Consider the following 15,503-nt stretch of genomic DNA (forward strand, 5'->3'; position numbering starts at 1 on the left):
CATGTAATGCAGAATTTTTTTTATTTTTTTTTTATTTTTAAAGAAAACATTTGATGCAGAATTAGGTATATAAGTTTGGTAATATGTACATAACTTTAGCAGCATCCTCGAAACGATAAGTTTAAATATGTCAGTACTAAAATCTTCCATTCTAATGGACAAACTGAATCTGATCTGAAGCGGTATTCAGAATATTAGTTAGTATAATGCTAATGTTTGCTTTAGCTAAAATTGGTGTTGTTAAACGCTTAGACTTGTTCTCCTTATTTGAATGATTCTTTGTCTCTTTGCTGGCTTTGGATAAAATTGATCTATTTTGTAAGTACTTAATAGTATATAGATCATGTTTAAAGTCTAAACCAAAAAAGTACCCAAAAGTGTCGACCTTTAAAAAAAAAAAAAACAACAACCTGCGGTAAGTCCAAGTACAACCTCACCTGGTCCCAGATGCGTTCCCAGCAGAGATTCGCGTTCTTTGTTTTCCTACTATTCCTCCAATTCTGCAGCTCAATCTCCACATCAAATCCACACCCTGAGTTCCCATGCAAGCCACACCACCATAACTCCTATCCCTTCTGCAACACTTCCCTTCCCATCACTACCAGAGCTCAGTCCCTCATCTCTCTCCTCACACTCCCAGAAAAGATCCAACAGCTCACAAACAACTTCACTGGCATCAAAAGGCTCGGCATACCCGCCTATGAATGGTGGTCTGAATCACTCCATGGTATTGCCACCAATGGCCCTGGAGTTTCCTTCTCTGGCACCATACCTTCTGCCACTAACTTCCCTCAAGTCCTTGGCACAGTCGCTTCTTTCAATAGAAGCCTTTGGTTCTCCATTGGATCGGCCATTGCTGTTGAGGCTAGAGCGATGTACAATGTTGGTCAAGCTGGCTTGACATTTTGGGCACCTACCATCAACATTTTCAGGGACCCCAGATGGGGGAGAGGCCAAGAGACACCAGGGGAAGACCCTATGGTCGCTTCAGCTTATGCTGTGGAGTTTGTGAGGGGCTTTCAAGGTGGGAAATGGAAAGGTCAACGCAGAGATGGGTCTGGATGGAAAAGAGTGTTGAAAGGGGATGATGGGAGTGAAAGACTAATGGTCTCTGCTTGTTGTAAGCATTTCAATGCTTATGACTTAGAAAAGTGGCACAATTTTAGTAGATATAGCTTCAATGCTGTGGTAAGACTTATTATTCTTGTTTTTTGTAATAGTATGTAAGTTAATTTCAACTGGGTTTAGTTTGTTTTAGCTTTGATTGATATCACTTTGGTTGGTAGGTTTCTAAGCAAGATTTGGAGGACACTTATCAGCCGCCATTTCGTAGTTGCATTCAACAAGGCAAAGCAAGCTGCTTAATGTGTTCTTACAATGCAATTAATGGAGTTCCTGCGTGTGCGCGAGGAGATCTCCTACAAAAAGCTCGATCTGAATGGGACTTCAACGGGTAAAGCTTTTTTAAGAGCTCTTTATTTGATATGAATGATAAAATTGCACATTCAAATATGATTGTAGAAGATTCATAGGCATACCCATTGGTGGCATTACATACAGATATATCACCTCAGACTGTGATGCTGTGGCCACAGTTTTTGAATATCAGAATTACACAAAAACCGCAGAGGATGCAATTGCTGATGTCCTAAAAGCAGGTCTTTATAACTGTTAATTTTGATTATAGTTCACAATTTCTAGTGATAAATCCAATTAGTGGATCTTTCCCTGCAAAAGTTACAATGTATGCTCTAATTGTAGGAACGGATATAAATTGTGGAACATACATGCTCCGAAATACAAAATCTGCTATTCAAAAAGGGAAGGTGAAGGAAGCAGACATAGATAGAGCTCTTCTCAATCTTTTCTTGGTTCAACTCCGTCTTGGGCTGTTTGACGGAGACCCCAGGAAAGGGAAATTTGGAAAGTTGGGACCTCAAGATGTCTGTAACTCCAAGCATAAGACACTGGCACTTGAAGCAGCAAGGCAGGGAATTGTTCTTCTGAAAAATGATAAAAAGTTCCTGCCTTTAGATAAAAATGTTGTCAATTCAATAGCTGTTATAGGTCCAATGGCAAACAATGCAAGCCTACTTGGCGGTGGCTACACCGGTATGGTTTCTATTATGATTTAAGTGTGTAGTTCATGGGTTCATCAAAGTTTTCATTGATCATGCTAAGATTTTATTTATGGTTTTTTGTGCATTTCCAAAATCTGTTTTCTGATTTACTGCTCACAAGTTAGTTATCTGATTTTGGGAACTGTATGAATGACTACATATGGATTGTGGTTTATCACAGACCCTTCTCTTTGATTACAGCATGCCTTCCTTCCCCCATTCAATCCTGATATATAAATAAATAATTTTTTTTTTTCTAAACTAGGCTCAATGTTAATGCTTATATTTGTTGATACTTATCAATTGTGCAGCTTTAAAATGTTTAGAAGTAAAAATAAATAAAATGAAAATAGAACTTCTTATTGGAAACTGATCTAAAGGCTTTTTGGCGGTTTATTAATTGTGTAGGAATTCCTTGCAACCCAAAGAGCCTTTCTGAGGGATTTCAGGCATACATAAAGAAGACATCTTATGCAAAAGGTTGCTTTAATGTATCTTGTGATTTTGATAATGGATTTGATGAAGCAATTCTTACTGCCAAAGAAGCTGATTTTGTTATCATAGTTGCTGGGCTGGATTTATCCCAAGAAACAGAAGATCATGACCGAGTTAGTCTGCTCTTGCCTGGTAAACAGAAGGCCCTTGTATCCTCTGTGGCCGCTGCAAGTAAAAAACCTGTGATTCTAGTTCTTACTGGTGGTGGACCCCTTGATGTATCATTTGCGGAAGAAGATCCACGCATTGCAAGCATTCTCTGGATTGGTTACCCTGGTGAAGCTGGAGGAAAAGCACTTGCAGAAGTCATCTTTGGAGATTATAATCCTGGTTGGTATCAGAAACTTTAAATTTGTTTTAAAGGAATATGTTTGCACCTCAAGATCGTAAATTATCCATAGCATAACATCTAAACTTATGAATCATCCTCTTGAATAGTATCACTGCCAGAAGTACAGAAGCATAACCAACACAATATTATTAAACCTTAGTCCCAAAATATTGGGGTTGACGATGAATTCTCAACAAATTATTAGGGTCAGCTACATGTATTCTTTTCCGACATTCTATTATGGCCAGAAGTAATAACCAAGTGGTAATGAAATGAGTCAGTCTCTGCAATTCTCACATGATTCGGAGACAGACTCAACTGTAAATGCCATGACACATGTCATGATCTTCTGTTAAGATTGTCTCTTGCTCTGCGGAAGCTAAATATTTCGAAGTTTTTAATGCAGAAGTTTGTTGTAATATTTGGATGTACAAAACAGGTGGAAGACTACCAATGACTTGGTATCCTGAGGCATTCACCAGCATACCCATGAATGATATGAACTTGCGGGCTGACCCTTCTCGTGATTATCCTGGAAGAACCTACAGATTTTACACTGGACATAGAGTGTATGGATTTGGACAAGGCCTAAGCTACACCAATTATACCTACAAGTTCTTATCAGCACCAAACAAAATAAGTTTATCGGGATCTCTCAAGTCTGATTCCAGCAAAAATGTACTGCACGAGGTAGGAGATGAACTTGGTTTTATTCACATTGATGAGGTGGAATCTTGCAATTCACTAAGATTTTCTGTGCAAATTTCTGTTATGAACCTGGGTGATATGGATGGAAGCCATGTTGTGATGTTGTTCTCCAAAGTGCCAAAAAAATTTAAAGGCACTCCAGTTAAACAGCTAATTGGATTTAATCGTGTGCATACCTTGTCACATGGATCTACTAAAACAAGCATCTTAGTAGATCCTTGTCAACATCTTAGCTTTGCAAATGATCATGGAAAAATGATATTGCCCTTGGGTAAGCATAAACTAATGTTGGGAGATTTGGAACATTTTATTTCAATTGAAACTGATTGAGGCCTATTATAATTCAAAATTGCACCTGTTATTGGAAATAAGCATCAATCTTGTTATTGAAGCATGGACTTTATTTTTGGGGGTGAGAAGCATGACATTATTTGAAAGGAAATATGGTGTCATTTGATACACTTTCAGATAACGAAGTTAATATTTCATTGGCTTCCAGGTTTTGGAATGTTTGTTGTTGTAAATATATACCAAGTGTTATCAATTGAATTTAACAATTTAAATGCATAATGTACATGATGGGAGCCCAGAACTTGAAACTAAGACCACGGAAATGATGAAAAAATCAATGGCCTCGGACATGGATATTGGATAGGGACCTGAAAACCAAATGGGTTGAAAAAGGTAAATGAGATTGAATTTCACAAGAGAATCATGGTTGTCTAAACTCTTGTCACCTGCAATGCTTGCTAGAGTGGAAAAGGTAATGTCCAAAATGTATTCAGTTGTTAAATTTTTCCTCATTAAGGGATAAAATGGGACATTCGACTGTCTTTATACGAATCTGGATGATCGTGTTAATGCCGTTCTGGTGTATCATGGCAATAGTTTCTTTAAGCCATGAGACACATTCTAGAAGATTAAGCAGATTAAATTCTTGTGGAAGGGGGAAAGGAAAGAGAAGACAAGAATGAACTGTAATCCAGATTAGTTTGCTTGTCATAAGCTGTTCTTGTTGAGTATAAGGACTTCTCACTTTGTTTAATCCTTATGATAATCCATGGAAATGAATGCGAACTCAGGAACTTCTCACTTTGTATCATGGAATATTTGATAATTGAAAGTGAAATTTGCATCATGCAAATATTTGTGGTATGCAGTACTTCTATTCCCAGCAAATAGGGGTGTGCAAAAAACCGACGAACAGAACAAACCGACCGAACCATTGCCAAATTTTCGGTTTGGTTGGGTTTTGGTTTCATTTTTAAAAAACCGAAATTTTCGGTTTCAGTGGTGGATTTTTTCACCCAAAACCGAACCGAACCGACCGAATATATATATAATATATATTTATGTAACATTAATACGTAATTGATCAGTGGCCTTAATGGTATGCGCCTTATGTTTGAGCTTGCTGATCCCAGGTTTGAGCCTTCGTGCGGGACGTGTTTATTTTTTGCTATTTAATTTTTTAAAACCCTAGTAGTAGCATAAATACGAAAATACCCCTGTTCTTTTCTTCCCTTTTCTTTCTTCAGCCGCCCCTTTACCCATTTTTTTCTCTCAATTTTTTCTTTGTCTCTCTCTCCCCTTCTCGCTTCAATTTTTTTCCTCTACCCTACGGTCCTTCCCCAATTTTCTCTCTGGTCTCTGACCTTCTCAGTCTAGCCGCCTCATTCTTTTCTTTTCTTTTTGTTCTCTGAGTCCCATGGACCATGGCATGCCTTTCTCTTCTCTCTAAGTCACATGTCTCTGTTCTTTCTTCAATTCAGATTGAAAAATCACTACAGAGACATGGTGGTAGGCTCAAGCATGGTGGTAGGCTCCTACTATGGTGCAACAACGGTAAAGTTCTGTCTAGATCCTTTTGCTAATTCAAAATATTTTCAATTTTTTGTTGGAATCTGTATGTAATACTGTAAATTGTTGAACAAATGTTGTTGGAAAATTTTCTTTCTCTGTCGTTCTGATTTGTTCAACAACTCTCTCTCTCTCTCTGTTGCCTATTACTTTGTTTTTTTTGTATGTGATTAAATTTAGGATTTTGAAAATCTCAATAAACCTCTCTTTGGAAAACCGAAAACCGACCGAAACCGACTGAAACAGATATCATCGAAACCGATGGTTTTCCAACCATTTCGGTCGGTTTCGGTTGAGAATTTTACAAACCGAAATATTTGGTTTCGGTTGGCCATACCTATACAAACCGACCGAAACCGAACCGAGCACACCCCTACCAGCAAATATGGCAGGTTTTGCTGAATATCAACTTTATAAATTACAAGTTGATGAATTAACTTTGATGGAGAAGGGGAATTTGAATCTAGTTGTCTCATTTAGAAATATCAAGAACTACAAAGGCTCTTGCTTCTCCCAAAAAAAAAAAATATATATATATATATATATACAAGACTCTTGACATAAGATATTAATTCTTATATAATTTATTTTATTTAATTTTTCTAAAATCTCATTTCATTTTGGGGATAGAAATTATGGACGAAAACTGCTTGAATGATTTTTTTATTACAAAAAATTGACTTATGGTGGGTTGACACCTCTTTTATTTTGAATATGTTGTGAGATCTTGTTGTGCACAATATAATGCTAACAAATTCAGTAAAGATACTAAAAGATACAATGCAATGCTAATCTATCACCAAATTTGAAGCCTCTCTTCTTGACCAATCCCGCTCTTAATATTTTCTTTGCCTGTTTTTTATTTATTTATTTATTATTTACAAGTTGTTAAAAGATTATTCAAAAACTAGCCTAATAGATTAACCCACCCACATTTAACTTAACAATTAGCCCACCCTTACTTATTTATCCAACTCCTAAGTCCTAATAATAAAAATACAATAAAGAGTTCACATGCATTTTTTTAATAGAAGAGTTCAAATAATAATTGAAGAGTTACACATAATTTTTTTTTTTTTGCTAAAAGAGTTACACATCATGTTCAAAAATAAGACTTCACATGCATTTTTTAATTGAAGAGTTCAAATAATAATTGATTTTGATACGATTATTGAAAAAAAGAGGGTAAAAGGATAACATGATTGACAGGGTGAAGAAAAAAAAAAGTGGTTTAGTGTAAACCGTTCGAAAATGATTTTTTTTTTCTTGTTTAGAGCAAGCGTTCGGAAATGATTGAAAACTTTATTCGTGTGAAGTTTCTGCAAGTATGAAGGAGAGAGAAACTCTAAAATGTGCTAAAGAAGAAGAGGATGCTTTAGCCCGCAGCACAAAAAAGTTCAAAGAAAGTCATGCTGAAACTGATGAAAATCAAGAGAACCCTTTTAAGAACGCTACTAGCTATAGAGATAAACATATTGGGGAGATCCCAAGAGCATTTGAACAAGCTTTTGGCTTGTCCAATGACATGGACGAAGATGTGCAATCAGACTCAGAAACTGGGGATGCACTAAAGGAAATTTGGTGGTTTGCTTGTCTAGAGAAGAAAAATCTCGTATAAGGGCGGTTTGGAGAAAGGCATTGATCATCAAAGCTTTTGGGAGAAAAGTGGGGTACAATTATTTATACCCCAAGATCCGAAGCCTATGGAATCCGTGTGGTAAGATGGACTGCATTGATTTGGGTTCAGATTACTTTTTAATCAAATTTGACTTGGAAAAGGATGTAGATAGGGTGCTCAAAGGAGGGCCATGGTTTATTGGACAGCAATTTCTAGCTATTAGACAATGGGAACCAGAGTTTCGTGCCTTAGAAGCTACGTTTTCATCTGTTGCGGTTTGGGTGCGCCTACTTGAATTGCCTATTGAGTACTATGACCTTGCTGTTCTTCGTAGGATTGGGCAAGCGATAGGCCTTGTGCTTCGTATTAACGTGCATACGGCGTGTGGTATCAGGGGACATTTTGCTCACTTATGGGTGCAAGTAAATTTAGATAAACCATTGGCAAAGTCTTTAACCATTGGTAAGCAAACCCAAACTATATTATATGAAGGGATTAACTCTCTCTGCTTCTCTTGTGGCAGGATTGGGCATAGGAAGGAGGAATGTCCATATACCATTAAGGAGATACATAAGGAGCCAATTCTAAGCCAAGAGGAACCCTCGATACCGCAGAGAGATAACAATGAGGCCTGCAACAAGGTGGATGATAGATCAAAAGAATATGGTGACTGGATGGTGGTCACAAGAAGAAAGCCTATGAGCAAGGCTAAGATGAGTCACCAAACTCAGACAATGAGCCAACAGTCTGAAGCCTCATAGGGGCATATTGGTAAAAAGCCTACTAAAGTGGATGAGCAAAGAAAAAAGGATGGCAAGAGGAAAGTCCCATCCTTGTCAACATCGGGGTCGCAGAGAATGGCTGATAAGACAGTAAGGCCATTCCCAAGAAAGGATGGTGTGAAGCCTGATTCGATGAATGTGAAATTGCACGTGAAGGCAAATAAACAGGGAAGGCATCTAGTTCAATCCCAACGAAATGAGGGTGGGCTGAGTAACTACGAACCCATGTTTTCTTTTGGAGAGAGAAAAACTTATGCGGGTACAACTGGGCCAAGCCCAACATCTTTAATTTTTTCTAGCCCAGCAAGCTCACCGTCTAAGGTTTCTATACTTAAACCTAAGATTAGAGATGTTGCTTTGGGAGTTCACAAAAATGGAGACCACGAACAACTGGGCAATCTTTTACCAAGGCAAAGTCATTTCGGTAGGGGAGGAAACAATCAAGTGGATCAAGCGAGACCCGACGGAGGTATGGGTTGGTTCGACTTGGAGTTTATGATAGCTTGGAAGAATTTGTTCCCTCTCACAGAGGCAAGCAAGAGGCTAGGATACCTGCCCATGGAGGACAAAGCCTGGGCTCTCACACTGAATCTTTGGTGGAGGTTCCTCTCAGACCGACCAGCGGTCCAAATACCTCCTCAGATCAGCTTGGAACCATCTACAACAAGATCAAATATGCACCCTTTGAAAAAATCGCTCTCAGAAGCAGAGCTACAGGGGATTTGCTCAGAGATAATGGTGAGAAAGTTTCTTCTGGTTTTACCTGTGGAATGCACGATATGGGGAAATCTCCACCAAGTGAAATTACTCTAGTTCGCGAAACCAAAGATGAAAATCACCATCCTCATCAAAGCAACCCAAGAGAGGATGTGGATAATCAAACACTCAGTCACTATATTTCGAGGAAGTATGACAGGGAAGAGGGAACTGATGGAAGCATGGAGGTGGAGGGACACAATGTATAGCTCCTCTGCGTCTCTGTTTGAAGCTGCTACCCACCCATATCCAATAATGATTGTTTTGGTCTGGAATTGAAAAGGCGCGATGAAACCGCTCTTTAGAAAAACTGTGATGGATTTAGTTAACTGGCATAACCCCATTGTCATGGTCATTACAGAAACTAGGCTAAGTGGTGCGAGAGCTGATGAAATTATTGAGACCCTCACTTTTGATGGTGTGGTGGTCACTGACACTATTGGCTTTGCTGGTGGAATTTGGCTTTTGTGGTGTTCAGATTTGGTGCAAGTGGAGGCATTAGCAACTACGGAGCAAGAAATCCATGCCATTGTCTAGGTAAGATCTCAAACTTTTAACTGGCTTATTAGTGCTATTTATGCGAGTCCTAGGTTTGAGGAGAGATGCATTCTTTGGGAAAATCTTAAAATGTTAGCTAATATGCATGATCTTCCTTGGGCTTTAATGGGTGACTTTAATGAAGTTCTTACTGATGAGGAGAAATCTGGTGGTAATCACATTAGCCAGAGATGGGTTAGAGCTATCCAAGACTGCATGGACACTTGTCACATGATTGACCTTGGGTTCTTAGGCCCAAAATTCACACGGACAAATAAGAGTGGTGTTGAGGACTTGATCCAATGTAGGCTAGACAAATGTTAGGCCAACCCAGCATGGAAGGCCTTTTTTGATAAAGTAAATGTTACACATTTGGCCAGAGTGAATTCTGATCATTGCCCTTTGCTACTCAAACTGAAGCCTTTGGTGAGAGAGGAACTGAACAAGCCCTTTAGGTTCTAATCTATATGGCTTAGCCACAATGATTTTCTGGGTATTGTAAGAGATGCTTGGTCGGGGCAAGATGTCAATCTGGCTGATGCCATCTCTATGTTTGTTTCCAAGGCCAAGGATTGGAATAGGGAAATTTTTGGTAATGTTTTTGCCAAAAAGAAGAGACTTATGGCAAGATTGGTGGGAATCCAGAAGGCTTTGGCCAACAGACCTTGCACCTTCCTTATCAATCTCCAGAATCAACTCTCTGATAAATACAATAATATCCTTTAGCTCGAAGAAGAATTATGGGCTATAAAGGCTAGGACTAACTGGATTATCAACGGTGAATGTAGCACTTCTTATTTCCACCTTTCAACCATTGTGAGAAGAAGTAAAAATAGGATCACCAGCATTCAAAATGCGCATGGGGAGTGGGTTCATGATACTGAAGAGTTGAAAAGAATTTTTGTGGAATATTTCCATAAATTATATCAATCTGAGTAAATCTACTGCCCTTCAAGTCCAGCATGGGATTTTGACTGGTGTGCTTCTTTGACTGAGGAAGAAGCTCTTATTTTAGCCTAACCCCCTTCCAATGCTGAGATTTGGGATGCCCTTAAGTCCATGAAACCTTTTAAAGCTCCTGGTATTGATGGCCTCCATGTCGGTTTCTTCCAAAGGTTCTGGCTTTTGGTGGGAGACTCGATCAAAAGGGAAGTGAAAGAGATCTTTGCTACACAGAATATCCCAGAATATCTAAACCAAACCTCAATTGCACTTATACCAAAATAGATTGGCTCGGAACTAGTTAGCCATTATAGACCCATTAGCCTTTGTACTACCATTTACAAGATTGTCACTAAGATTCTTGTCCACAGATTGAAGCCTCTTCTCTCATCCTTAATCTCTCCTATGCAATCTTCCTTCCTTGCTGGTAGAAGAGGGTCGGACAATGTCATAATTGCTCAAGAGCTTATTCATTCGTTGAAGAATAGAAGAGGGAGGGAGGGATTCATGGTGGTCAAAATCGATCTTGAAAAGGCGTATGATAGATTGGAATAGAGCTTCATTAAAATGGTTTTAGATCATTTTGGCTTCCCTCCAAACATTGTCGACTTGATTATGAGTTGTGTGACGTCTACTTCAATAGCAATTCTATTTAATGGTAATAAGCTAGACTCTTTCCACCCCCCTAGAGGAATTAGGCAAGGGGACCCCATCTCCCCCTACCTATTCTCGCTGTGTATGGAATTCTTGGGAGCTCACATCTCTGCCTTATGCGAGGAAAAGAGATGGGATAAGATTAAGGCCTCCAGAAATGGTCCAAGTTTTTCTCATATCTTTTATGCGGATGATTTGATGTTGTTTGCCAAGGAAAACTCAAAGAACTGCGATGCAATATTAGAAGTGTTGGACAATTTTTGCAATATGGTTGGTCAAAAAATTAATGTCAACAAGTCACAGATCTTTTTTTCCCTAAATGTGATTGGTAGGAAGAAACATACTATTTGTAGAAAGCTTGGAATGGTTGTAACCCAAAATTTGGGAAGATACTTGGGATTCCCTCTATTACACCAAGGTAGGAATGGTGATGCTTTTAATTTTGTGATTGAAAGAGTCCAAAGCAAGTTGGCTGGCTGGAAATCCAGGTTACTGTCCAAAGCAGGGAAATTAGTATTAGTCAAGTCAGCTGCCTCTCCCATAGTCGATTATTATATGCAGTGTCATGCCTTGCCTATTAAAGTGTGCAATGCAATTGACAAATTTATTAGGAATTTTTTATGGGGTTCTACAGATGAGAAAAGGAAACTACACCTAGTTAATTGGCACACAGTCACCTTGCCTAAGGATTGGGGAGGTTTGGGTTTGTACCAAATGAGATATAGGAATCAAGCCCTTCTTGCAAAGCTGTGTTGGAGGATTGCAAATGAAAATGAGTCCCCTTGGGCTCAACTACTATCTAAGAAATACCTAACTCCCAACAGGCTGTCAGTTGAGGGGAGGAATAGGACTTGCTCAAAAATATGGGCAGCATGTAAGGTTGGAGGTCCTGTGTATGTAAGAGGCCTCAAATGGATTATTGGCAATGGAGAATCTGTGAATTTGTGGCAAGGCCTCTGGCTTCCCAAGGTCACCCTTCGAAGTCACATCCATGGCCCACTTGCAAGAAATGAAGAATGTTTAACAGTTCAACAATGCCATAGTGCATCCTTTGGCTGGTTTTTGCATAATCTCTCCTTCGAGTTACCTAGTGACCTTATTGATGATATTAAGGCCACTCCATTCTCAAATGATCCAAACACACAGGACTCCCTTGCCTGGGCCTTTTCTAAAGATGGCTGGTTCTCTATTAAGTCTGCTTATCTCTTAGCAAGAGATTTAAATCCTTTGAACCCGAGGACAAACACTATATCGTGGGTGTGGAGAATGGATGCCCCTCCAAAAATTATTTTCTTCTTATGGCTTTGTCTTCACAACAGCCTCCCTACATACGCTATCCTGGGTTCAAGGGGTTTAAACCTTAGTCCCTCTTGCCCCATCTGCAATGAGGGTAACGAAACTAAAGACCACTTACTCCAGGGATGTAAGATAGCAGTTGAGCTTTGGCAAAAATTGGAGTTTCCTCTTTGTCTTGTGGACTCTTTTAATAAACCATTAATGGAGTGGTTATTAGTGAATTGCAAAACGGATGCCATTTCAAAGTTCCTGGGCATCCCGTGGAAAATTATCTTCATCATCAGCATTTGACAAATATGGACTTACATAAATGAAGTTGTTTTTAGAACTGGGAGATGCGACCCGAACCTTGTAAAGAGGTGTGTTCAAAGGAGTGCTGAATATTTCTCCATTGGTATGAAAACCAAAATTCATCCATCTAAAATCTGTGTTCCCGTGGCATGCCAGAAACCTCTTATTAGGTGGGTGAAACTTAACATAGATGGTTCTGCCTTAGGCAATCCTGGCAGAGCAGGTGGGGGAGGTGTGATTCAGGATCACTATGGTCATTGGATTAAAGGCTATAGTCGAGCTTTAGGGACTACAAACAGCTTTACTGCAGAATTATGGGCTCTCAGAGATGGCCTCATTATTGCTAAGGATTTGGGGCTTAATAACTTGTTTGTTGAATTGGATGCATTGAGTGTTGTTCATATGCTATCTAGTGATAAGTCAAATCTGTTAATGGAACCTTTGTTGTCTGATTGCAGGAGCCTGTACAAAGCAATCCCTAACAAACGGATACAACATATGTATTGAGAAGCCAATCAATGTGCCGACGCACTAGCTAGATTGGGATCAAGTGTTGTTTCTTCTTTTGTTGTTTTTGTTGAACCATTGCCTGTGGTGGTTAGTTTGTTAGCCCTTGATGAGGCTAGCAATTTTTGTAACAGACTTGTTAGTAGTTAATTTAAGCTTCTGTACTTTTCACCAAAAAAAAAAAAAAAACTTTAACTTTATTTGTGTGAACAGAACAAAAGTCCAATTTAATAAAGATGTCTCCTATTGCTGTCAAAGTATAAACAGTTTTGGATTTTTCTTCCATAGTCAAAGCATATCTTATCTCTAAAATGCTACAAAGTAGAAAGGCACTTGATTCTCAAAATAAATATATAAAAAAAAAAAAAAAAAAGTTAATTTAAGCTTCTGTACTTTTCACCAAAAAAAAAAAAAAAAACTTTAACTTTATTTGTGTGAACAGAACAAAAGTCCAATTTAATAAAGATGTCTCCTATTGCTGTCAAAGTATAAACAGTTTTGGATTTTTCTTCCATAGTCAAAGCATATCTTATCTCTAAAATGCTACAAAGTAGAAAGGCACTTGATTCTCAAAATAAATATATAAAAAAAAAAAAAAAAAAGTTGAAAGGCACTTGTTCCTCAAAATAAATAAATAAAAGTACGAAGGCACTTTTTGCTAAACTCATCATAATAAACACACATTAGTATTGACATAAGGGTTTGGTTAATGTAGGGTTTGACTTATCTCTATTACTTTTTTAAACTAGAATTTCTTTTTATTTTAATTGAAGATTGTCACGTTATCCACTAATTAAATAAATTATGGAGATTAAAACTCACTACCACTTTCCATTGTATATTTAAAATAAAATGACATGTTTGGTTAAAAAAGTATTGGAGGTAAGCCAAACTCATTAATGTATGCCCTTAGAGTACACATTAATCATCCATTTTTTAAAATATTTTATAGGAATTGAAAAAAATGTCAAAAAAGTTAATAACTTTTTTATTTTTTTTTTCATAAAAATTTTCTTAAAATGATTTACTAATGTATATACTAAGGGCATACATTAGTAAAACCCTTGATTTAAAACTCTACTAGTGAATATTAATCCATTTGTGAGCAATATCTTTACTCAATTACTCATCATAATTATAGAAGTGGCTTTGGCTTTTTTTTTTTTTTTTTACTAATCAATAATTCATGCAATACACAAGAAAATCTAACACAATATGATTTTTATTTCTATTTTATTTATTTAAATTTGAAATTTAATATTTATGATTTTTATTAATAGACATTTATTATAATTATGTTTATGCATGGAACTATATATTCTAGCATTTCTCTTTTTTATAATTGCCTTTGAATGTGAAATTATATATTCTACTATTTAAAAAAAAAATGATGTACTAAGATTTTTATTGGGTTTATAAAATAGAATAAAATTTAAAAGTAAATTAAATCATGACAATGTAAAATTGTAAAATCTTAAAAGTTTATATGGCACAATATCATGAGTTCAATTACAAGCCAAATGACTTCAATTTTATATCTTCTAGTTAAGAGAAATGTTATTGTGGGGCCCATGGGCCTGATGGCCTCGGCCCATCATGTAGCAGGCCCGAGGCCTAGGCCGAGGAGCACAGGCTATTCAAGGCCAAGGTGAGGGAAATAGTTTGAATCTGGTTCGACTTGCACACCACCTGAAGAGTATCGTCATATTTCTGTAAGTCCTCTTTTTCTAGCGACCCCAAATTTCCTTGATTTCACTCTTCCTTTTCTCTTTGGAACTTTTTGTTGTTTTTGGGGAATGGGTAAGTTTAGGAAGTTGGTCGAGTCCGACGAGATGATGAACAAATTCATTGTTGACTATGGAATACCCAACAATGTAAATTTAAAGTACTGTGAAGAGGGTGAGTGGTACCTTAGGAGGAGAGAGGGTGAAGTTGTGATCCCGATAGCTGCTTTCGTAGAAGGAGGGATGAGAATCCCTATGAGGCCGGTGACCCTCAATTACCTTAGGCATTTTCGCCTGGCCCTACTTAGTGTGCCGTGAATGTATTTAGGATATTAGGGTGTGTAGATACCCTGAATGAGAAAATGGGGCTGAGACTGACTCACCACGATGTGAACTGGTGTTACAACCTTCATCACCTGAGGGGTAAGACATATTATATGAAGACAAGGGACGATAGGGTTCGTCTTATCCAGTGTCTTCCTGATTCCAATAAGGGGTTGAACCAAGATTTCCTCATAGTGTCGGGAGAGTGGCACGACGGCTTTCATTGCCCAATGGCAGAGGGGGAGCCAGGTAGGGCATCCGAAATACAAGATAATCTAGGTCTCAGCATTTTCAAGTTCTATACCTGTATACTAGATTTGGTTGATTAACCATAGGAATTTCGCTTTTCTTTTCGCAGACCCACACGCTTTTGCACGTCATTTCCACCTAGTTAACAAAGCGGATTTAGAGACCGTTCTCAGGTCGGACCTTTTCTTGAACGAACCTGATAACCAAGTCAGAGCTGCTCAAAAATCCTCGGTGCGACCCAGCTCAGACGTCATTCCCAGTTCCACAGCACGTAATTAGAGCTCGTGACCCTCGGCTTCCGCAGATTAC

At 38.1% G+C, this 15,503-nt stretch overlaps 1 protein-coding gene across 1 annotated transcript; it reads left to right on the top strand.

Annotated features, from left to right (window-relative positions):
* Positions 1-242: 242 nt before the first annotated feature.
* On the top strand, positions 243-5,617 carry LOC111992066 (probable beta-D-xylosidase 6). Its single transcript, XM_024023865.2, has 6 exons — positions 243-1,188; positions 1,287-1,453; positions 1,561-1,658; positions 1,762-2,112; positions 2,529-2,945; positions 3,386-5,617. The coding sequence occupies exons 1-6, from the start codon at positions 448-450 to the stop codon at positions 3,982-3,984; spliced, it is 2,373 nt and encodes a 790-aa protein (XP_023879633.1). The 5' UTR covers positions 243-447; the 3' UTR covers positions 3,985-5,617.
* The last annotated feature ends 9,886 nt before the right edge of the window (positions 5,618-15,503 follow it).

This window comes from Quercus suber, unplaced genomic scaffold (assembly GCF_002906115.3).
Source record: "Quercus suber isolate HL8 unplaced genomic scaffold, Cork oak 2.0 scaffold_605, whole genome shotgun sequence".
Lineage (NCBI taxonomy): Eukaryota > Viridiplantae > Streptophyta > Magnoliopsida > Fagales > Fagaceae > Quercus > Quercus suber.

Coding starts and splice junctions, on each gene's coding strand:
- LOC111992066 (XM_024023865.2), top strand. CDS start 448: ATGCGTTCCCAGCAGAGATTCGCGTTCTTTGTTTTCCTACTATTCCTC. Junction 1,454..1,560: donor TCTGAATGGGACTTCAACGG/GTAAAGCTTTTT, acceptor CATTACATACAG/ATATATCACCTCAGACTGTG. Junction 1,659..1,761: donor TGCTGATGTCCTAAAAGCAG/GTCTTTATAACT, acceptor CTCTAATTGTAG/GAACGGATATAAATTGTGGA.